General features: G+C 39.6%; 1 protein-coding gene across 1 annotated transcript in view; it reads left to right on the top strand.

Moving 5' to 3' along the window:
• Positions 1–16,568, top strand: part of LOC124275383 (RB1-inducible coiled-coil protein 1-like) — a 61,323-nt gene extending 44,755 nt beyond the window's left edge. The window contains 8 exon segments of the mRNA XM_046710917.1: positions 4,728–4,821; positions 5,239–5,358; positions 6,645–6,690; positions 7,201–7,248; positions 8,138–8,199; positions 8,848–8,975; positions 9,105–9,175; positions 10,252–16,568. Coding sequence (XP_046566873.1) covers positions 4,728–4,821; positions 5,239–5,358; positions 6,645–6,690; positions 7,201–7,248; positions 8,138–8,199; positions 8,848–8,975; positions 9,105–9,175; positions 10,252–10,383 — 701 coding nt within the window. The 3' untranslated portion in view covers positions 10,384–16,568.

The raw sequence follows: 16,568 nt of genomic DNA, 5'->3' as shown, positions 1-16,568 counted from the left end.
GTGCATTAATCCATGTTCTTCCACCTTGCGTTGTAGATATTGCATTGAGTTATCAAATTTGCAATTTAATCAATATTTGTCTTACATCTATAGACGTGCGATGGATCAGGTGAGGAAGTCATCACAAGTCACTGTTGATAAATCTGGAGATCAAGCCGGTGACCGGATGTTGTTTGCTACTGCCGAAATACATAATTCAGGTGTTTTGTCGAGTACGTTGCAGGGGCAGTCGTCTGTTACTGGCTCTAAGAAGAGGTCTGCTACGACCGAGTTGATGACATAAGAAGAAGACGTCTTCATCATCTGCGACGCAGAAGAAGTCATCTGCAACTAGATCGTCGTTGAAATCAACTCGTCCCAGTAAGACAACACATCAGAGGTCGTTTAATGAAGAGATTGTCATGCCTGACGAAGCAGACGTGTTTGCTGACCTCCGATACTTTTACCTGAAGTACCTATTAGACCTGCCAAAACGGCAACGCAATCGACCTCCACGATGACACGATCGTCTCTTGCAACTACGACAGCTGCTCAGCTGTTCGATGACCAACCACCAGCTACGCAGATGGCAGTCATCAGAGACAACATCAGCGAAGTAGACGCACACAACACCTCAGCGTTCGCAAACGCTTCGTCCACTCCGGGGTCGGTGGGGTAGCCTAGTGGTTAAAGCGTTGGCTCGTCACGCCGAAGACCCGGGTTCGAATCCCCACATGGGTACAATGTGTGAATCCCCTTTCTGGTGACCCCCCGCCGTGATGTTGCTGGAATATTGCTAAAAGCGGCGTAAAACCAAACTCAGTCAGTCAGTCAGTCAGTCGTCCACTCCGCATCAGTTCCAGACAACGCAGAACTTCGATCCGGGCGACTTTATGAGACAGTTTACTACGAAGATGATGGCCATGATGAAGCGTCGGTTCGCCGAGGAAACAGAGGCATGGCAGAACCCTACGAGGGCAAGCTACATTCGCAGACCCCTGGACCTTCACGAAACTGATAGACCTACATCTACGCCTAACAGGTCTACAACTGAAGATAACGTTTGCGAACGTTCAAATTTGCGAAGATCCTCACACTCAGACGAACCTTCAACGTTCGAGAACGTCTAGGAAGCCCTCTCCGAGATCCAGCCGTTCCACATCTAGATCCCGCAGCCCTCACATATGTTCGGAGGATTATCTACTCAAACAAGACAGGTTCAAAATGATCCACCTACCTCAACTCAGACAACTCGTCCGTCCAGCAGATTAAATGGCCAGCATAGACCTTCAGGATGCATATCTGCACATCCCAATACATCTGGAATCAAGAACATATCTAAGATTCCTATTCAGAGGTCAGCACTTCCAATGGAACGTCCTACCGTTTGGAATATCGTCGGCTCCGTGGTTATTCACACGAGTGACCAAGCCTATCATCACCTATCATCGAGGTCTACGCAGTGTCTTTTATCTGGAGGACAGGATACAGGTTCATCAAAATGCCATTCAACTCAGACAGCAGCTGAACTTCACAATCAAATTGCTCACACAACTGGGAGGCTAGTGAACCTGATGAAATCAGAGTTGGAACCAAAACAAGATCTTCAATTTCTGGGAATAAGATTTATCACAACACAGAATCGAAATGTGGTCCCAGAAGATCATTGGGTCAAGATACAAGCCATGATTCCAGAAGCAGTCATCTCTCCGTTACCACTACGAACATGGCAGTGCCTACTCGGTCTAAACTAACCTCAGCGCAGGACTTGACTCGCACAGGAAGATTACAACTACGCCCTTTGCAGCATTTCCTGGCAAAACATCTGGACAGCGTCGACCTGATCTCGCTACCAGACAATCTCAAGACGTACCTGCTATGGTGGACTCACAGATCGAATGTCTGCGGAGGGACCTATTTACAAGAGCTTGTGTTTGACACACACCTTTACGTAGATGCATCACTGCAAGGATTGGGTGCACATCTCAACAACCAAGTAGCACCAGGAAAGTGGTCGAAACTAGAACAGCATCTTTACATCAATCTGCTGGAAATGAAAGCTGTGATCAACGCCTTAGAACTTTGGTCAAGCTCACTGATCAACAGAATGCTCAACAGTGGCATTCTCCATAAATCGGCAGGGATCAACGAGATCACCAAGCCTACTTCAGCTCACATTCCAGTTGTTCAACATCACGGAGGAAGCAAACATCTGGTTAAAGGCGTGTCACATACCAGGAGCCAAGAGCGTACTAGCAGACGCTCTATCTCGTCCACTTCATCTGTCACCCACAGAATGTATGCTCCACCCAGAGGCATTTCGGCTCATCATAAGGGAGTGAGTGAGTGAGTTTGGTTTTACGCCGCTTTTAGCAATCTTCCAGCAACATCACAGCGGCATAGGGGAAATAGGATCCCCATGCATAGACCTGTTCGCCACGAGGTTCAACAAACAACTACAGACATTCGTCTCACCAATACCAGATCCTCAAGCCTGGGCAACAGATGCACTGAGCATATCATGGGAAGGACTAAACGCTTACGCGTTTCCGCTTCCGATCTTACTACCGAAAGCACTATTAAAGATCAAACAGACCCAAGAGCTACAACTGACTTTGGTCGCGCCCTTTTGGCCAGCGAGAGTCTGGTTGCTAGATCTAGTACAAGAACTTGGAAGTCCAACCCTCAAACTACCAGAATGGCCGAACCTACTCATACATCTGCACACCAAGCAAGTCCACGGGAACCCACTAATGTTCCAGTTACACGTGTGGACCGTATCAAAACTTGTCTGAAGAAAAGAGGATACTCCGCCAGAGCAGCGAAAGCAGTAACCAACGCGTTAAGCAGATCAACTCGCAATTTGTACGACGACAAATGGCAGAAATTTGAACAATATGCAAAGCGGAAAGGCTTCACAGCTATGAAAGCATCTCATCCTCAAGTGGCGGAATATCTATGTTACCTTAGACATACAAGGCATTTGAAAGGTTCAACATTATCTACATATCTGGCAGCGATTAGTACAGTCATCACTATGAAGACAGGCATCAACTTGACGAAAGTACCTGAATTACTTGCTCTGCTACGCTGTTTTAAACTGGAAGACCAGCAAAAGAAATTCAGAGCACCAGCTTGGAATCTGAACGTAATTCTACGACATCTCATGAGTGATGCCTACGAACCTCTAGAGCATACTACCTTCCAGCTACTTACACAGAAAACTCTGTTCCTCCTTGCCCTAGCCACGGCAGCTCGAATGTCAGAGATACATGCGCTGGATTTTGGACGAACTATATTCGACACGGGGCACCATGCTGCAGTACATCTAGGACTTAGATGGGATTTTATTGCAAAGAATCAACTACCTGGTCAACCAGATAGACAGTTCCATGTGCTAGCGCTATCTACGATCCTCGGTCCCGAGGACACCCAGGACTTATCCTTGTGTCCTGTCAGAGCCTTGAAGATATATCTTCAAAAGACTGAAACAAGGAGAAGAAAATTCAAGCGCCTTTTCATCCCTTTGTTGACGGAGACATCGGTGGAGGTCTCAAGAACAACCATATTGTTTTGGATGAGAGCTGTTATACTAGGAGCCTATAAAGCAGCAGGATTAGAACCTCCAAGAGCTTCCAACCCACATGAAGTCAGAGCACTGGCATCTACACTCGCTCTGCAAGGAAATTGCTCAATATCATCAATAAAGGAGGGCTGCTTTTGGAAGTTGCCAACCACTACCTCAGAGACATAGACACCGAAGACGTCTCAGGCATTCACCAGTTTGGGCCTCTTGTTGTAGCACAACAACTAACGGTTCCACAAAGGCACTGAGTTGGAAATCTCACTCTTTATCACGTTGACTTGTTGATAACTTTTACTACGAAAAAGTATTGGTTTGAAAGTCCATGCGCACAGTCTAGACTAGACTAGCATGAGTGATTAAGACTCTGGACAGGTAACAATCTTACCTGTATGTTAAGGGGTCGCAACTCATTTATGATAACGATCTTATCATAATCTATGGGTTGTTATAGATAACTAGTAAAAAGAAGATACTAGTATATCTAAAATCCACATGAATCTAGAAGATTCACTTGTCTGGGAGAGAAGTAAGACAAGATTGTGGTCCCCCTGAGTTACAACGGAAGTTGGAAGAATAGGATCTAGGAAATGCCGTTATGCAGTTCCCATGGGGGATACAGGACGTATCTAAGGACAGCTGATGAATCCATGAAGTGGCTTGACCCACCACCAATCCGTCGGATTCTATAAGCAAAAGATCATGAGTCAGGATAAGGAAATATATGTAATTTTTTAAGTAAAATTGATATTTTATACTTATCCTGACTCATAAGGTCAAGCCCTCCCGACCTCCCCGCTGAAGACACTTCGGATTTCACAGTAGATCCAAGTGCATGGGCTATATTCAGGAAAGAGTGGCAAGTATGGCTGGTCACATGACTGTTTGCGCGGGAATAGGGAGGTAACTCGTGGGTGAGTGAACTTTTACGTTCGCTTCAGGGACCTACAAGGGATTCAAGTGTTCCACTAACATTCGCATAGAAGAAGGAGATAAGCAAAAGATCATGAGTCAGGATAAGTATAAAATATCAATTTTACTTTAAAAAATTACATTTTTCTACACTGAATGTAGTGATTCTGTCATTTTATTTACCGGTATATGATGAAAATCCAGTGAATGTTCACATGATCTTCACCAATCTGTGCTGTACTTTCTGTTTCAGAAAAGCTGGAGTCAGTTTCCAGTGAGAAGCTGTTGGTGGAGAAGGAACTGGAGCAGATCCGGGACAAGCTTGAGGAAAATGACAACCAGCATAGGTAAGGACTGGGAACACTGGAAGTGTGTGATGGTTGGGAGAAGAGAGATAAGTGTCTGGATCATGATGGTAAGTGAAGCTGCGGGGGAACATCTAGATATAGGGAGAAAGGATTATGAAATGTTTGTTGTTTGTGTTGATATTGTTCAGTAACCGGTCATATTGAGTGATAGAAGTAAGGATGCTGACTATTTGTGTTGATATTGTTCAGAATTTGCCATGTTGGCTGTTCCCTGGTTTGAGGAACTTAGGATGAAATGGTATTTCCCCTGAACAATGCAATGGTATTTGTTTATGATTTTGGTACAGCTACTGTTCTCAGGGGTACAAAGGCTCAGCTCAAGGATGAGATGGTGTTTCTGCTGGACTATTTGTGTTCATATTGTTTCGTAATCTGTCATTTCGACTGTTTTCCCAGGAGTACGGAAGCTCAGCTCCAGGATGAGATGTCGCTCCTCCAACAGAAGCTGACACAGCTACAGCAGCAGATTCTCACCAAGTCCGAGATCGCTGTTACACCACCAGACGTCAAGGAGGGGTATGTCTTATGTTGTCAAAGATTTTTAAATGTGCAATATACCCGAGAATTTATTTTTGTTAGCAGTTTCATTTTAACATTTCTTCATTTAAACACCAGTGTGCTCATTTATATCTGTTGTCATTTGAGCCTTACGATAGTCATTTTCTTTTGGCCTATTTACTTTTTTTTTCAAAGAATCATGAGAAGTGAAGAATATTCCTTCTCTATGTTTTCTTCAGTGTACATTCTAGCATGACATTGTGTGATACTCGATTCTGATTGGCTGAGAGCTCATCAAAACCGTATTTAAATGGCAGTTTAAGACCGCTAATTAAAGTGACAGATTCACCTCATATGAATACAACGAACTTGTTGACCCTATTGTTTGTAAACAAACATGTCGGACATTGGCAATTTCTATCTCGGCAGCATCTTTGGGTTTTTTTTAAAGTAAAAAGCGAATGGTTTGAAGGAGAATTTCTTGAACCTAATCCCAGTGAAGAAACTACGAAGCTGGAAAATCCGTCAGCAGCGCAAAAGCGGCAGTATATTCAAACCGGGTCCAGATCTACGTGTGTTGACGTCGACAACACACGCCGGCCCACACATCCTAACCTGACCGCTTCCATCCCGGACATAATGCCAAGTCCTTCCACTTCCACTGTCCATGTATCCCACATAAAACGTGGCATGTCAGTTTTTTCCAAATTGGGAATAGTGGGGTGGTTATCAACAGTTATTAAAAAATTCTGTGAATAAAGTTAGCGGCGACTAAACTTAGCGACTTCACAGCTTGAATTGGGACGAGTCAATTGTCATACAGTAGGGGAGATCAATAATTTGCTTGAGAAAAATCAAATAATTGTACTTGCTCACAGTATAAACTGTATTTTTTATATTTATGTATGCTACTTGTTACAAATACAAGCATTCTGGTTCCTGAAATAAAGCATTTATGTTGTTGAAAATGTCTCATTTTGTTCATAACACAACCTGTCCCTCAACGGGACAATTCCAAGCGATTTCCAGGAAAAGGCCCCTTTGCGCCTTGTGTTCTTGCGCGCCAAACAGTTCGGTTTTAAAATGCTTATCAGTCATGCTAGAATGAAGATAAAGCTTAAATCAATTATTGATTTAAGACCGCTAAATGTAATTTAGTTCGGTTTTTAAATTACATTTAGCGGTCTTAAATCAATAATAAAGGACCGCAAAATTGAAAGCAAAGTAGCTTTATCTTCTAATTCTGAATAGCTAACTATGTGTTGAGAAAGTCCAGATTTTCGAATATGCTTTTTTTTTTGCAGTGCGTCAGTGGTTTCTATTGAGTCTAAAGCCTCTGAGTTAGAATTTGTAAGTATATATGAGTCTGGATACGTTGATAGTAATATATAGGACTAACTTTAACTTGAACGATTCTGTGTGAACACACACAGTCTTAATGACTTGAAACATTTTCAAATAATGGTGCTGACCATAGCTATGATCTTGTGTGAAAGTATTTTCTACAGGTGTTCAGGGAGACTGCTAGTATGCAAGTAGCAGTAATTACACTTGTAACTCTGTTAATCAAACCATATCCCTTCATGAATTCAGTTTGTTATTCGGAATCACTAGAATTGAATATTCATGAATTTTTTAAAATAAGAGTTTATTTACTGGCATTTTTGGTTTTATTTATTAAAGTAAGGTTTAAAAATACATACATCAAATTTAGGCAGGATAGTAATGAACACTCAGTTTGACAGTAATGTGGTCTTGCTGTGATCAATTAGCTGTCAATGCACTGTTATTGTTTCACTGAATATAATTAATGAAACATCAACTCTTCAACCTTCACTCTGATACATTCTAACATTTTAGGCCCTAAAGAACAAGGAGGAGGAGATCAACAAGCTTCAGGAGAGAGTGGTGAGTTATGTGTTCTCCTCAGACAGAAAGAAATCTACATTACAGTCAATCCCTACATTACAGTCTGTCCCTACATTACAGTCTATTGCAACATTAGAGTCTGTCCATACATTACAGTATATTCCAACATTAGAGTCTGTCCATACATTACAGTATATTCCAACATTAGAGTCTGTCCATACATTACAGTATATTCCAACATTAGAGTCTGTCCATACATTACAGTATATTCCAACATTAGAGTCTGTCCATACATTACAGTATATTCCAACATTAGAATCTGTCCATACATTACAGTCTATTCCAACATTAGAGTCTGTCCATACATTACAGTATATTCCAACATTTGAGTCTGTCCATACATTACAGTCTATTCCAACATTAGAGTCTGTCCATACATTACAGTCTATTCCAACATTAGAGTCTGTCCATACATTACAGTATATTCCAACATTAGAGTCTGTCCATACATTACAGTATATTCCAACATATTCCAACATTAGAGTCTGTCCATACATTACAGTATATTCCAACATTAGAGTCTGTCCATACATTACAGTATATTCCAACATTAGAGTCTGTCCATACATTACAGTCTATTCCAACATTATAGTCTGTCCTTACATTAGTCTTTTCCTATGTTACAGTCCAACCCCAAATTAGTCTTTCCCTAAATTACAGTCTATTCCAACATTAGAGTCTGTCCATACATTAGAGTCAGTTCCTCCATTACAGTATATCCCTCCATTACAGGCTTTTCCCTACATTACAGTATATTCCAACATTAGTCAGTCCCTGCATTACAGTATATTCCAACATTACAGTCAGTCCCTACTTTGCCACTTATCCCTACAATACAGTCAGTTATGATGAGGTGTTCGTGTTCCAGATGGAGCTCTCTATGACAGCCAGCATCAGGACACTCGCACAGGACAAGGTCTCCATCACAAGGTAGCAACATCTGTATATTCAGACATGGAATAATAACAATGCTCAATTCAAGTATGAAATGATCATGTTTTTCATCAATTTAAAAATTGTTTTATAACAGTAAATACAGAGTTATCTCCCTTTTATTGATCATTTGGATCAGTCCGAGTTGAATAAACGCATATCTGTAGCAAAGGAAATTGAAAGGGGATGAAGGGTACCATGTTGTCACGGCAGCTGCCAATGGTTTAATAAGTGATCTTCCACTTAACTCATCTCATGTTTGCATGTTGGAAATAAGCAGTAAGTCCAAGCCAGGATGTGTTTAGTGTCATGTTGCCAACAGCTGCTTCAAATGGATCAAAAGCTGTTTGAACCAGCACAGTTTGGGAATAGGCAGTGACACAAATCTGTCAGCTTGCAACAGGACCACACCTTGTTCAACATAATCAGGTCTAAAGCATAATCCCATTTTTCATCTGTTATTAAAGTATACTTTTTTGTTAATAGATTAAAAAATTCATGAAATTTCCAGCAGTAATGTCCCTGCAAATGTATAGATATACAAGAAAACAATATGGTGAAACAGAGTCCAGATGGATGGGTTTCAATGTAAAGAAGATCTGTGATGGAAGTCTGAAATGAGATAGTTGTTCTTCTTTGCTTTAGCTGCATGGTGGGGGACCTGGTGCTGCTCTGCCTTGACGAGCGACATGACCAGTATGTTGTGTTCACCATCACCTCCACGCTGCACTTCCTCCACACTGAGTGCCTGGAGAGTCTGGGACTCAAGACAGGTAAACATTACAGACTCCTGCCTTTGTTGTAGTGATGAACTGTGAGACAGGAAAAAGGCTAATATCATGTCTTGGTTGAAGTGATATTTAGTTTAGGAGTTTGTATAACCAAGTGTTTTATGGTTTCAGGTCCGAGTGAAGCTAAGAAATCCTGGGTACTTGCTGAGATAGTTGATAAAGAATATTGTCAGGCAAAGAAGGTTAGTGCAGTGGTGGACTATTACACCTTATTATGGAAAGGATCAGACAGTGATCATTTCTTTAGTCAAACATTATTGATATGACACAAGCATGATGAGTCACAAGAGCAAACCATTTTGTTTTGGAGGCACCAGTTCTTTATTGTGACACAGCAAGATCTGTAGGGTTATGTCCTCAGTTCTCAGTATATGATGTTCCCTGGTTATTATCCAAGGGTCTTAATAATAATAATAAGTGCATTTGTTATGCGCTATTTTCCATCCGTTGCAGTTGCTCAAAGCGCAGACAATCTGATTTTTATTACCTCGGATAACCCAAGCTGCCTGTGAGGTGCTAGAAGGTTATAGTCACATGACTTATCCCACTAGGTACTCATTGTCTGCTGGGTGAACAGAGGCAATTTTGTACAAACTCACTTTCCTAAGGTGAGACCACATGTATCACATGTGCTTGCTGAGATTCTGTGAAGAAGAAGGTGCAAACATCTTTGGTCAGTTTTGAGGCCTGATTGGTTAGCATGCCCTGGAACTTATCACCACACATTGATCTGGCCGTGTTACATATTTTGAGGTTAGAATCATCACAAGAGGAAACCAGTATGAATCGTGAGGTCAGGCCTGGTGACCAGCCCTTGTACCACTACAGTGTGGATTGTATAGCAATCACTGAATTGCCTGGTTCACACTCAATAATTTCCAGGCCACTGTATATCTCTAGAATACTAGGATTAACACACATGTAAACACACACATCTGTCCGGTCCAAAGTCAATTCCAAGGGGGGTGTAATATTGATGACTGCACTCTATAAACAACATTCATTCACTAACTCATTTGCTCTAATCTCCGATTTGGCTGTGCACGCAGGTTTCTCCAAAGTGTTAAATGTCTGTGTATGAGACAAATTCGGTGCACATGCCTTGTTGTTTGTAACTCAAAATACTGTTCAAATCAGTATTTAAAAAACTCACCTGCTGACTTTGATGTATGTTATTAACTATATGATGATGATGATGATGATAATGAAAACTAAGTCATGTATTTTCTAAAATACCTAATAATTTCATGTTACACAGCCCCAGAACAGATTCAAGGTCCCGGTGGGAACAAAGTTCTATCGCGTCAAAGCCAAACCATGGGCAAGGGAGACAACTCGGAAAGACTCTGCATCTTCCAGCAAAACCTCCCAGGCTGGTGCAGCAGTATAACCTAGCCTCCTCCATCTCGTGCAATCTAGACGATATATCACACCTCACCTTCAGTCAACAACATGTACATAGGATATTTATGTATTTTCTGCTTGTGATTTTGGTAATTAATTATTAATAAGACAGATGTAATATAATTATGACGTGAATAATACGGGAACTGTGTGTTTATTATTATACCAAGTAAAGAACTTTCATGTTAACCATGGAGAACTGCAGTCATTTCTTGTCGCTGGAGGTGTAGTAGAGTGTCTGTGAAGCTGTGCGGGATTGTAATGGCTTAATGTATGCTCATTTTAATAGAATATATCCGTTGCAAAATGCACATATCAAGCAAGACTTTATGTTGCAATAAGATGTGTCCTTATGTGAGAGGTCTAATATGTCAACATTGATTACCTTTGGTACAGTTGTATGAAGATTAGTCACAATGTGTTCATAATATACTCATTACTGCAACAAGTTGATTCTTGAAATGCGATGTGTCATAATTGTACATTGTATATAAGTATGGTTTATGTGCAGGTGTGGGGAGTACTTGTACATATTTTGTAAGTCCCTCTATAAGCAATGTCGTACCTTGACATACCCTCACCTGTCTTTTAAGAATTCGGCATCAGTAGCTGATGCTGGTACTTGTCTGGCTCATAATGCTCCCTTTATCGGGCAGTGGTTAAGGTGTTCCCTTGTCATTCCAAAGTCCTAGGTTTGTTTCCCAACATAGGTACACAGTTTGGAAATGAACTGTTTTTTACTAGTCCTGAGAAACAGCGTTTGTAGCTAGTCTTGCTTGAACAAAATAAAAAGGTATGCTATGTTTACATTTTCAGTTGAATTTGTACTAAAATTGAAGCATTGTGAACTGGTTCAGAATTATAGCTTTCAGACACATAAAGTAATTTCTTTGAGTGGCATTTTGGAAGCTGGGATTTACAATATAGACAAATTTTGTGGATAACAACTTCTTTATTTTGTGAGTGCGACGTTTCCCTTGACAATGGTACAAGAATCTGTATCAAAATATTGCACTCACGAAATAAAGAAGTTGTTATCCACAAAGTTTGTCTATATTGTACTAAAAGTAATGATGACAGTTATCACGGTCTTTTACTTGTGCACAATTTATTAGTCCTATTTCAGATGTCCCCTGCCATCATATTGCTAAAAGCAATGTTAAACTAAACTCACTCTGTGTGTAATCATTGCTGAGTGTTTACTAATGCAGAGGAAGCTGATTATAGTACACCTGTATATCTGGTTCAGGCTGGTACCGATAACAGGTACAACTTACTTTAGTGAGATACTTAATTCATGTTAATTACCCACCTTACTTAGTACTAAGTATGATGATAGGAACCCTCAATATTATATCAAATCGTTGACATGCCTTGAATTAAATACTATTATATTCTATGAGAGAAAACATTTAATTAAAATGAAAATTTAGCTAAGAAATATCAGTATAGCAAGCAGTTTATTAAGAATTTCAAGATATCACTTTCTTAGTTAGAAGTACTATATGCACAATGTCCTCTTTCTAAAATGTATGTTCTACTCTGAGACAGGAATGATTTAGGATATTTAGACATAATATATGTCCTTGACCATTGCCTGAACCATATGCTCCAGAATGTATGCTAACTGTACTGTGATTTTAGATAGAGAAACCTTATTTTACCTGGAAATTATCAAATGTTTTTCTTCTTTTATGCATCTACTGGTGATATGGTTTAATGTGTGATGTTTTATATGCAGTTAGCATGAGAGAATAATCTACATGTCTACGGTAATGTGTTTGGGAACAATTTTGGTTTTAGTTGAACTTCAGCTAATGTTTCTACCTATTTGTTGTGTTATTTTTCCTCTTGTTATATATGTTTTATTGACTTTCCAGAGGTCACTATGAGATGGTCACACTTAGGGACTGTGGTTCCAGGACTGGACTGATGTATCCAGATCCTTATCTGTGGTATATAGCTGTTAATAGAAACAAATAACATAAATGCCTGTTACTCAAAGTTTTATTTTACCTTTTTTTTCATTTACATCATTTTATTATTTAGTTTAGAGATAACATCAATAAACTCTGACAGTTGATATGGAAGTGACTGAAATAATAACTGTGCTATTTTTGTGCTGTCAGTGTAAAACCTTTATATAATTCTGATCCTCTGGTTGGTGCTGTGATTTCCAGGATGGCTCTGTAAGGTCATTCTGTAAAGTTAGTTCGGAAATTCACTAGTCTCACATCACAATCCATCAGACCATACCTGTTCATGTCACAGCACCAAACTATTTCCATCAGTTATGAAAGACTTTCTATATTACTGTTAATAAACATTGGGACACATGCAACAGATACGAGGAATCGGGTTCTACCTGTTGAGTAATAGAATGTATGCCATAGAATTTGCGGGCGATGGGGTAGCCTAGTGGTTAAAGCGTTCAGTCATCACTCAGAGACCCCGGGTTCAATTCCCCACATTGGTAAAATGTGTGAAGCCCATTTCTGGTGTTCCCCGCTGTGATATTGTTGGAATATCGCTAAAATCTGCGTAAAACTATACTCACTCACTCAATATGTTACTGTTAATAAAACTTTAGGACACAGATACAAGAGGAATGAGGTTCTACCTGTTCAGAAATAGAGAGTATGCCACAGCATTTGCATTCTGTAGTTTCTGAACAGGTTATTCTAAACAGTTCTGGTACTGTAGCACATAATTATTGAATTGTGGTCGATATTCAATATTGGATACATTAAGGGTTTTCAGTTTACATTCAGAGTTAAAATATGTTCAATTTATTTTATTTCCAAAAAAGAAATGTTCACACAGTCATAACACCTGTCAAATAATTGGGTTTGTTTGTTTTGGGGTCCTGTGTTTATAGGTGTTCTTGATATTGTTAATATGTGACAGTATGGTGTTATTTTATTTATAGTGTTCATATTCTGAGGATGAATGTGATCTTTTTTGTACATATTCCTCAATATTCAATATCCTCACTGTAAATCTGGTAAGTATTGCAAGAAAGAACCTCAACAACTGTGCCATATCCTCGTCATCACTTCAGATGTTGTAAAAGAAACACTTCAAATTGTAATCATTACAACCGATATTGCCTTTGTTTTGATTTTAAGCAATGGATCAGAATTACATAGATCCAGTCACCATTGACTCACTTAGTGTAACCTAGCTAGTTTCAACAGAAGCAATGGGACACAACCAGTTGTATGTCTTTGTTTTCAACCAACTGGTCAGAGGGGTCACAAGAGCTTCTTGACACCTCCTGGCAAATCCTCTTGTGTTTGATCTCAATCATCTCAACAACAGTGAGCTGCAGTACTTTATGTAGTTCAGGTTCAACACTATATTTACCTAATACCAGACACTCCAGGTTTACAGTATACTGATTATTCCCATGTATGTGAGCATGTTGAAGAGAATGGCAATATACATAGTGATAAAGCTTCTTGTGGTGGAGTGTACATTAACATATTAACATATGGGATACATTACAAGTGTGGTCATGAATGGCAAAGTAGTTAGTATATATATATATGTATTGTAGAATGTCTTCACCGTGTATTTGTCTACTCTAAATTGAGATTATTTTGAAAGTAAGATGGTGAATAATGATGTACCTCAATTTGATCACTGGTGTTTTGATTGTCAAAAGAAACAATATTCAGTCTATCGATATCTCATATTTTATTCAATAAGCTCTTAATGTGTACCTTAGTGATTTGTGGACACATCATATACCAGTATGCCTTTTCAACTGTTCATCTGTATATCACAAGAGGGAAGCTTTCAAATAGGTGTTTCTTCTCATTCACTAAATTCCCAATAAAGTTTGTGTCTCAGATCCTCATAGTTGTAGAGTGGTAGTCTAGGTGTTAATATGTTCGCTTGTCATGCCAAAGACCAAGGTTGAATTCCAACATTGGTACAGTCATGATGTTGCTGCAACACCGTTAAAAGTCCAAATGCCTGCTGTATTTTATCACCAACCATTTATGGCTTAACACATTAAATCATTTTCATATTTGGGTCTTTGTCACTGAATTGTCAGTGATGCGTAGTCTTCTGATTGTATGGCAAGGAAGTGTATTTTGTTGTAATTTACTGGTGATTCAGTGAACTACACGTACCGTCATGTCAGTAAGTTGTGTCTCACATTGAGGCCAGCCTGGCCATTTACAGTGATATTTATATTTTTATTGATCACTTTGACGTTAGTACGCTGAATACACATGCTTGTTGCAGGGAATAAATATCTGAATATTGTAATGTCTGGCTGAGCTGCCTTCCATGAGCATCAAGCTCGTGAAATTTTAAGATATACTGTGTGGTATGTATAGAGAGATTCTGTGTAACATAATGATTTACAAAATAATCTTTCTGTGTCAACTGACCTGCAGTGCAATAGTTTTTACTAAGAACTAGGATTGGCCGAGATCTCTGCTTCTTCTTTTGGTGTTAGTAATGATCTTTTGTCAAACTGTGTCACTGTAACAAAATATCATGTCATAGTGAAAGGATTGTACTTCTGTTTGTTGTGCCCGAGGGCTCTTGTGGACCTGTGCCAAAGGTTGTAGGGCACAGTTGCCTCTCATTTCTGTGTACAGATATCTGAAGGAAGTTGTGTGTAAGTGCCTCTGGCCTATGTCTTACATGTGCCACTAGTGGGGTGTGTGATTTACGAACAGAATTGGCTTGTACACCAAAGGACGTTACGGGTGTACATGAACGTTCAGCTCGTAATGGCCCATACAACCAGGTGACACATGTAACAAATTTATCACTACCAGTTCAAAACTATTTTCAGTGAAAAGGTTAGCTGAGATGTAACAGACGTAAAGGGACTTCACATCGGACATTATTATACCTTGATATCCAACACTACCTTCACTTCACAGATGTTGGCTTGTACATGTTGGCAACTGTGCAGTTACAAAGCTAGATTATTTAACAAAAAATGATAATGGTGTTTAATGCACCTCTATGCACAAGGATATGTGGACTTGTGTACAAGTGCCTGTGGACTATTGCGTACCATCGTCCATGGACTGTTGTATACCACTCCCTCAGGACCTGTGTACAAGTGCTTGTGGATTATCGTATACCACTGCCTCAGGACTTGTATACAAGTGCCTTTGGACTAATGTATACCATCATCCATGGACTGTTTACAACAGGTATCTGTGGACTGTTGTGTGTCAGTGCCACTACACATCTGTTCACATTTGCCTATGGTCTTTTGAAGCACAAAAACCAGTAAAGACAATATGTATTTTGTAAATTTAAAAGTTTGACTTTTTGTGGGGACCTTCCTCCCAGTGGGCATAGTTTGATTTAAAATCTTTGTAAAATGATCATTCACTGACATCTCAGTGTGACAGACCACTATTTAATACTGTACATACTTATTGGCACATACAATTCTAGATTCTATATTGTTGTTCCTGGATGTAGCTGTGTTGAAGTTTACAGGTCAGTTCTTGGTGGAAAGGTTTAATGCTGTTGACAGTTGGATGGTTGTGGATACGTAGGTCTGTGATGAGCTGAAAGTCAAAAGATTTTGTTTGACCATGATGTGTGAACTTCAACACAGCTGATACTTGTCAAATATACATGTGAATGAACTTTAGGTAGCCCTTAGATGCAAGATATTATCTTTTGTACATAGGTAGGTTAACAAATTTTGGGTGTTTTTTTTATGACTTAGTTTGAGGATATTTCTTTCAGAAAATCAGTCGGCTGTGGGGAAAAAAACACATGATTTTTGCAGTTGTGCTCAATAGGTCTAAATTCAACGAAAGTATGAAATAAAGTGCTGCTTCAGATATTTCTTCAACAAACAGGGGCTAATTATCTTTACATATGAAAGTAAATGTGATTCTTCTTTCACTTCTGAAATTGTGTGATCTCAGTTCTCTGATGTTATATCCCTTCTACAAGAACACACACCACTGTATGTCTGTGCGTGTGCCTGTTGCCATGGTGATATCTAGAGCTTATTGTTAGTACCTTGTGAACGCCAGTCAGGTAGCAGTGTTGTGATAATTTGTCTTATATTGAGTGATAGCTGTCTGCATGGTTCTGGATGAAAGAAGGAAAGATTCTTTTCAGTGTATATAAACTTCTATGATCCAAGTTCAAAATAAATTTATTAATTTA

Source organism: Haliotis rubra, unplaced genomic scaffold, assembly GCF_003918875.1.
Source record: "Haliotis rubra isolate DU_JTF1 unplaced genomic scaffold, ASM391887v1 Scf2, whole genome shotgun sequence".
In the NCBI taxonomy this organism is placed as follows: domain Eukaryota; kingdom Metazoa; phylum Mollusca; class Gastropoda; order Lepetellida; family Haliotidae; genus Haliotis; species Haliotis rubra.
This window is presented reverse-complemented; position numbering and strand designations above follow the sequence as displayed.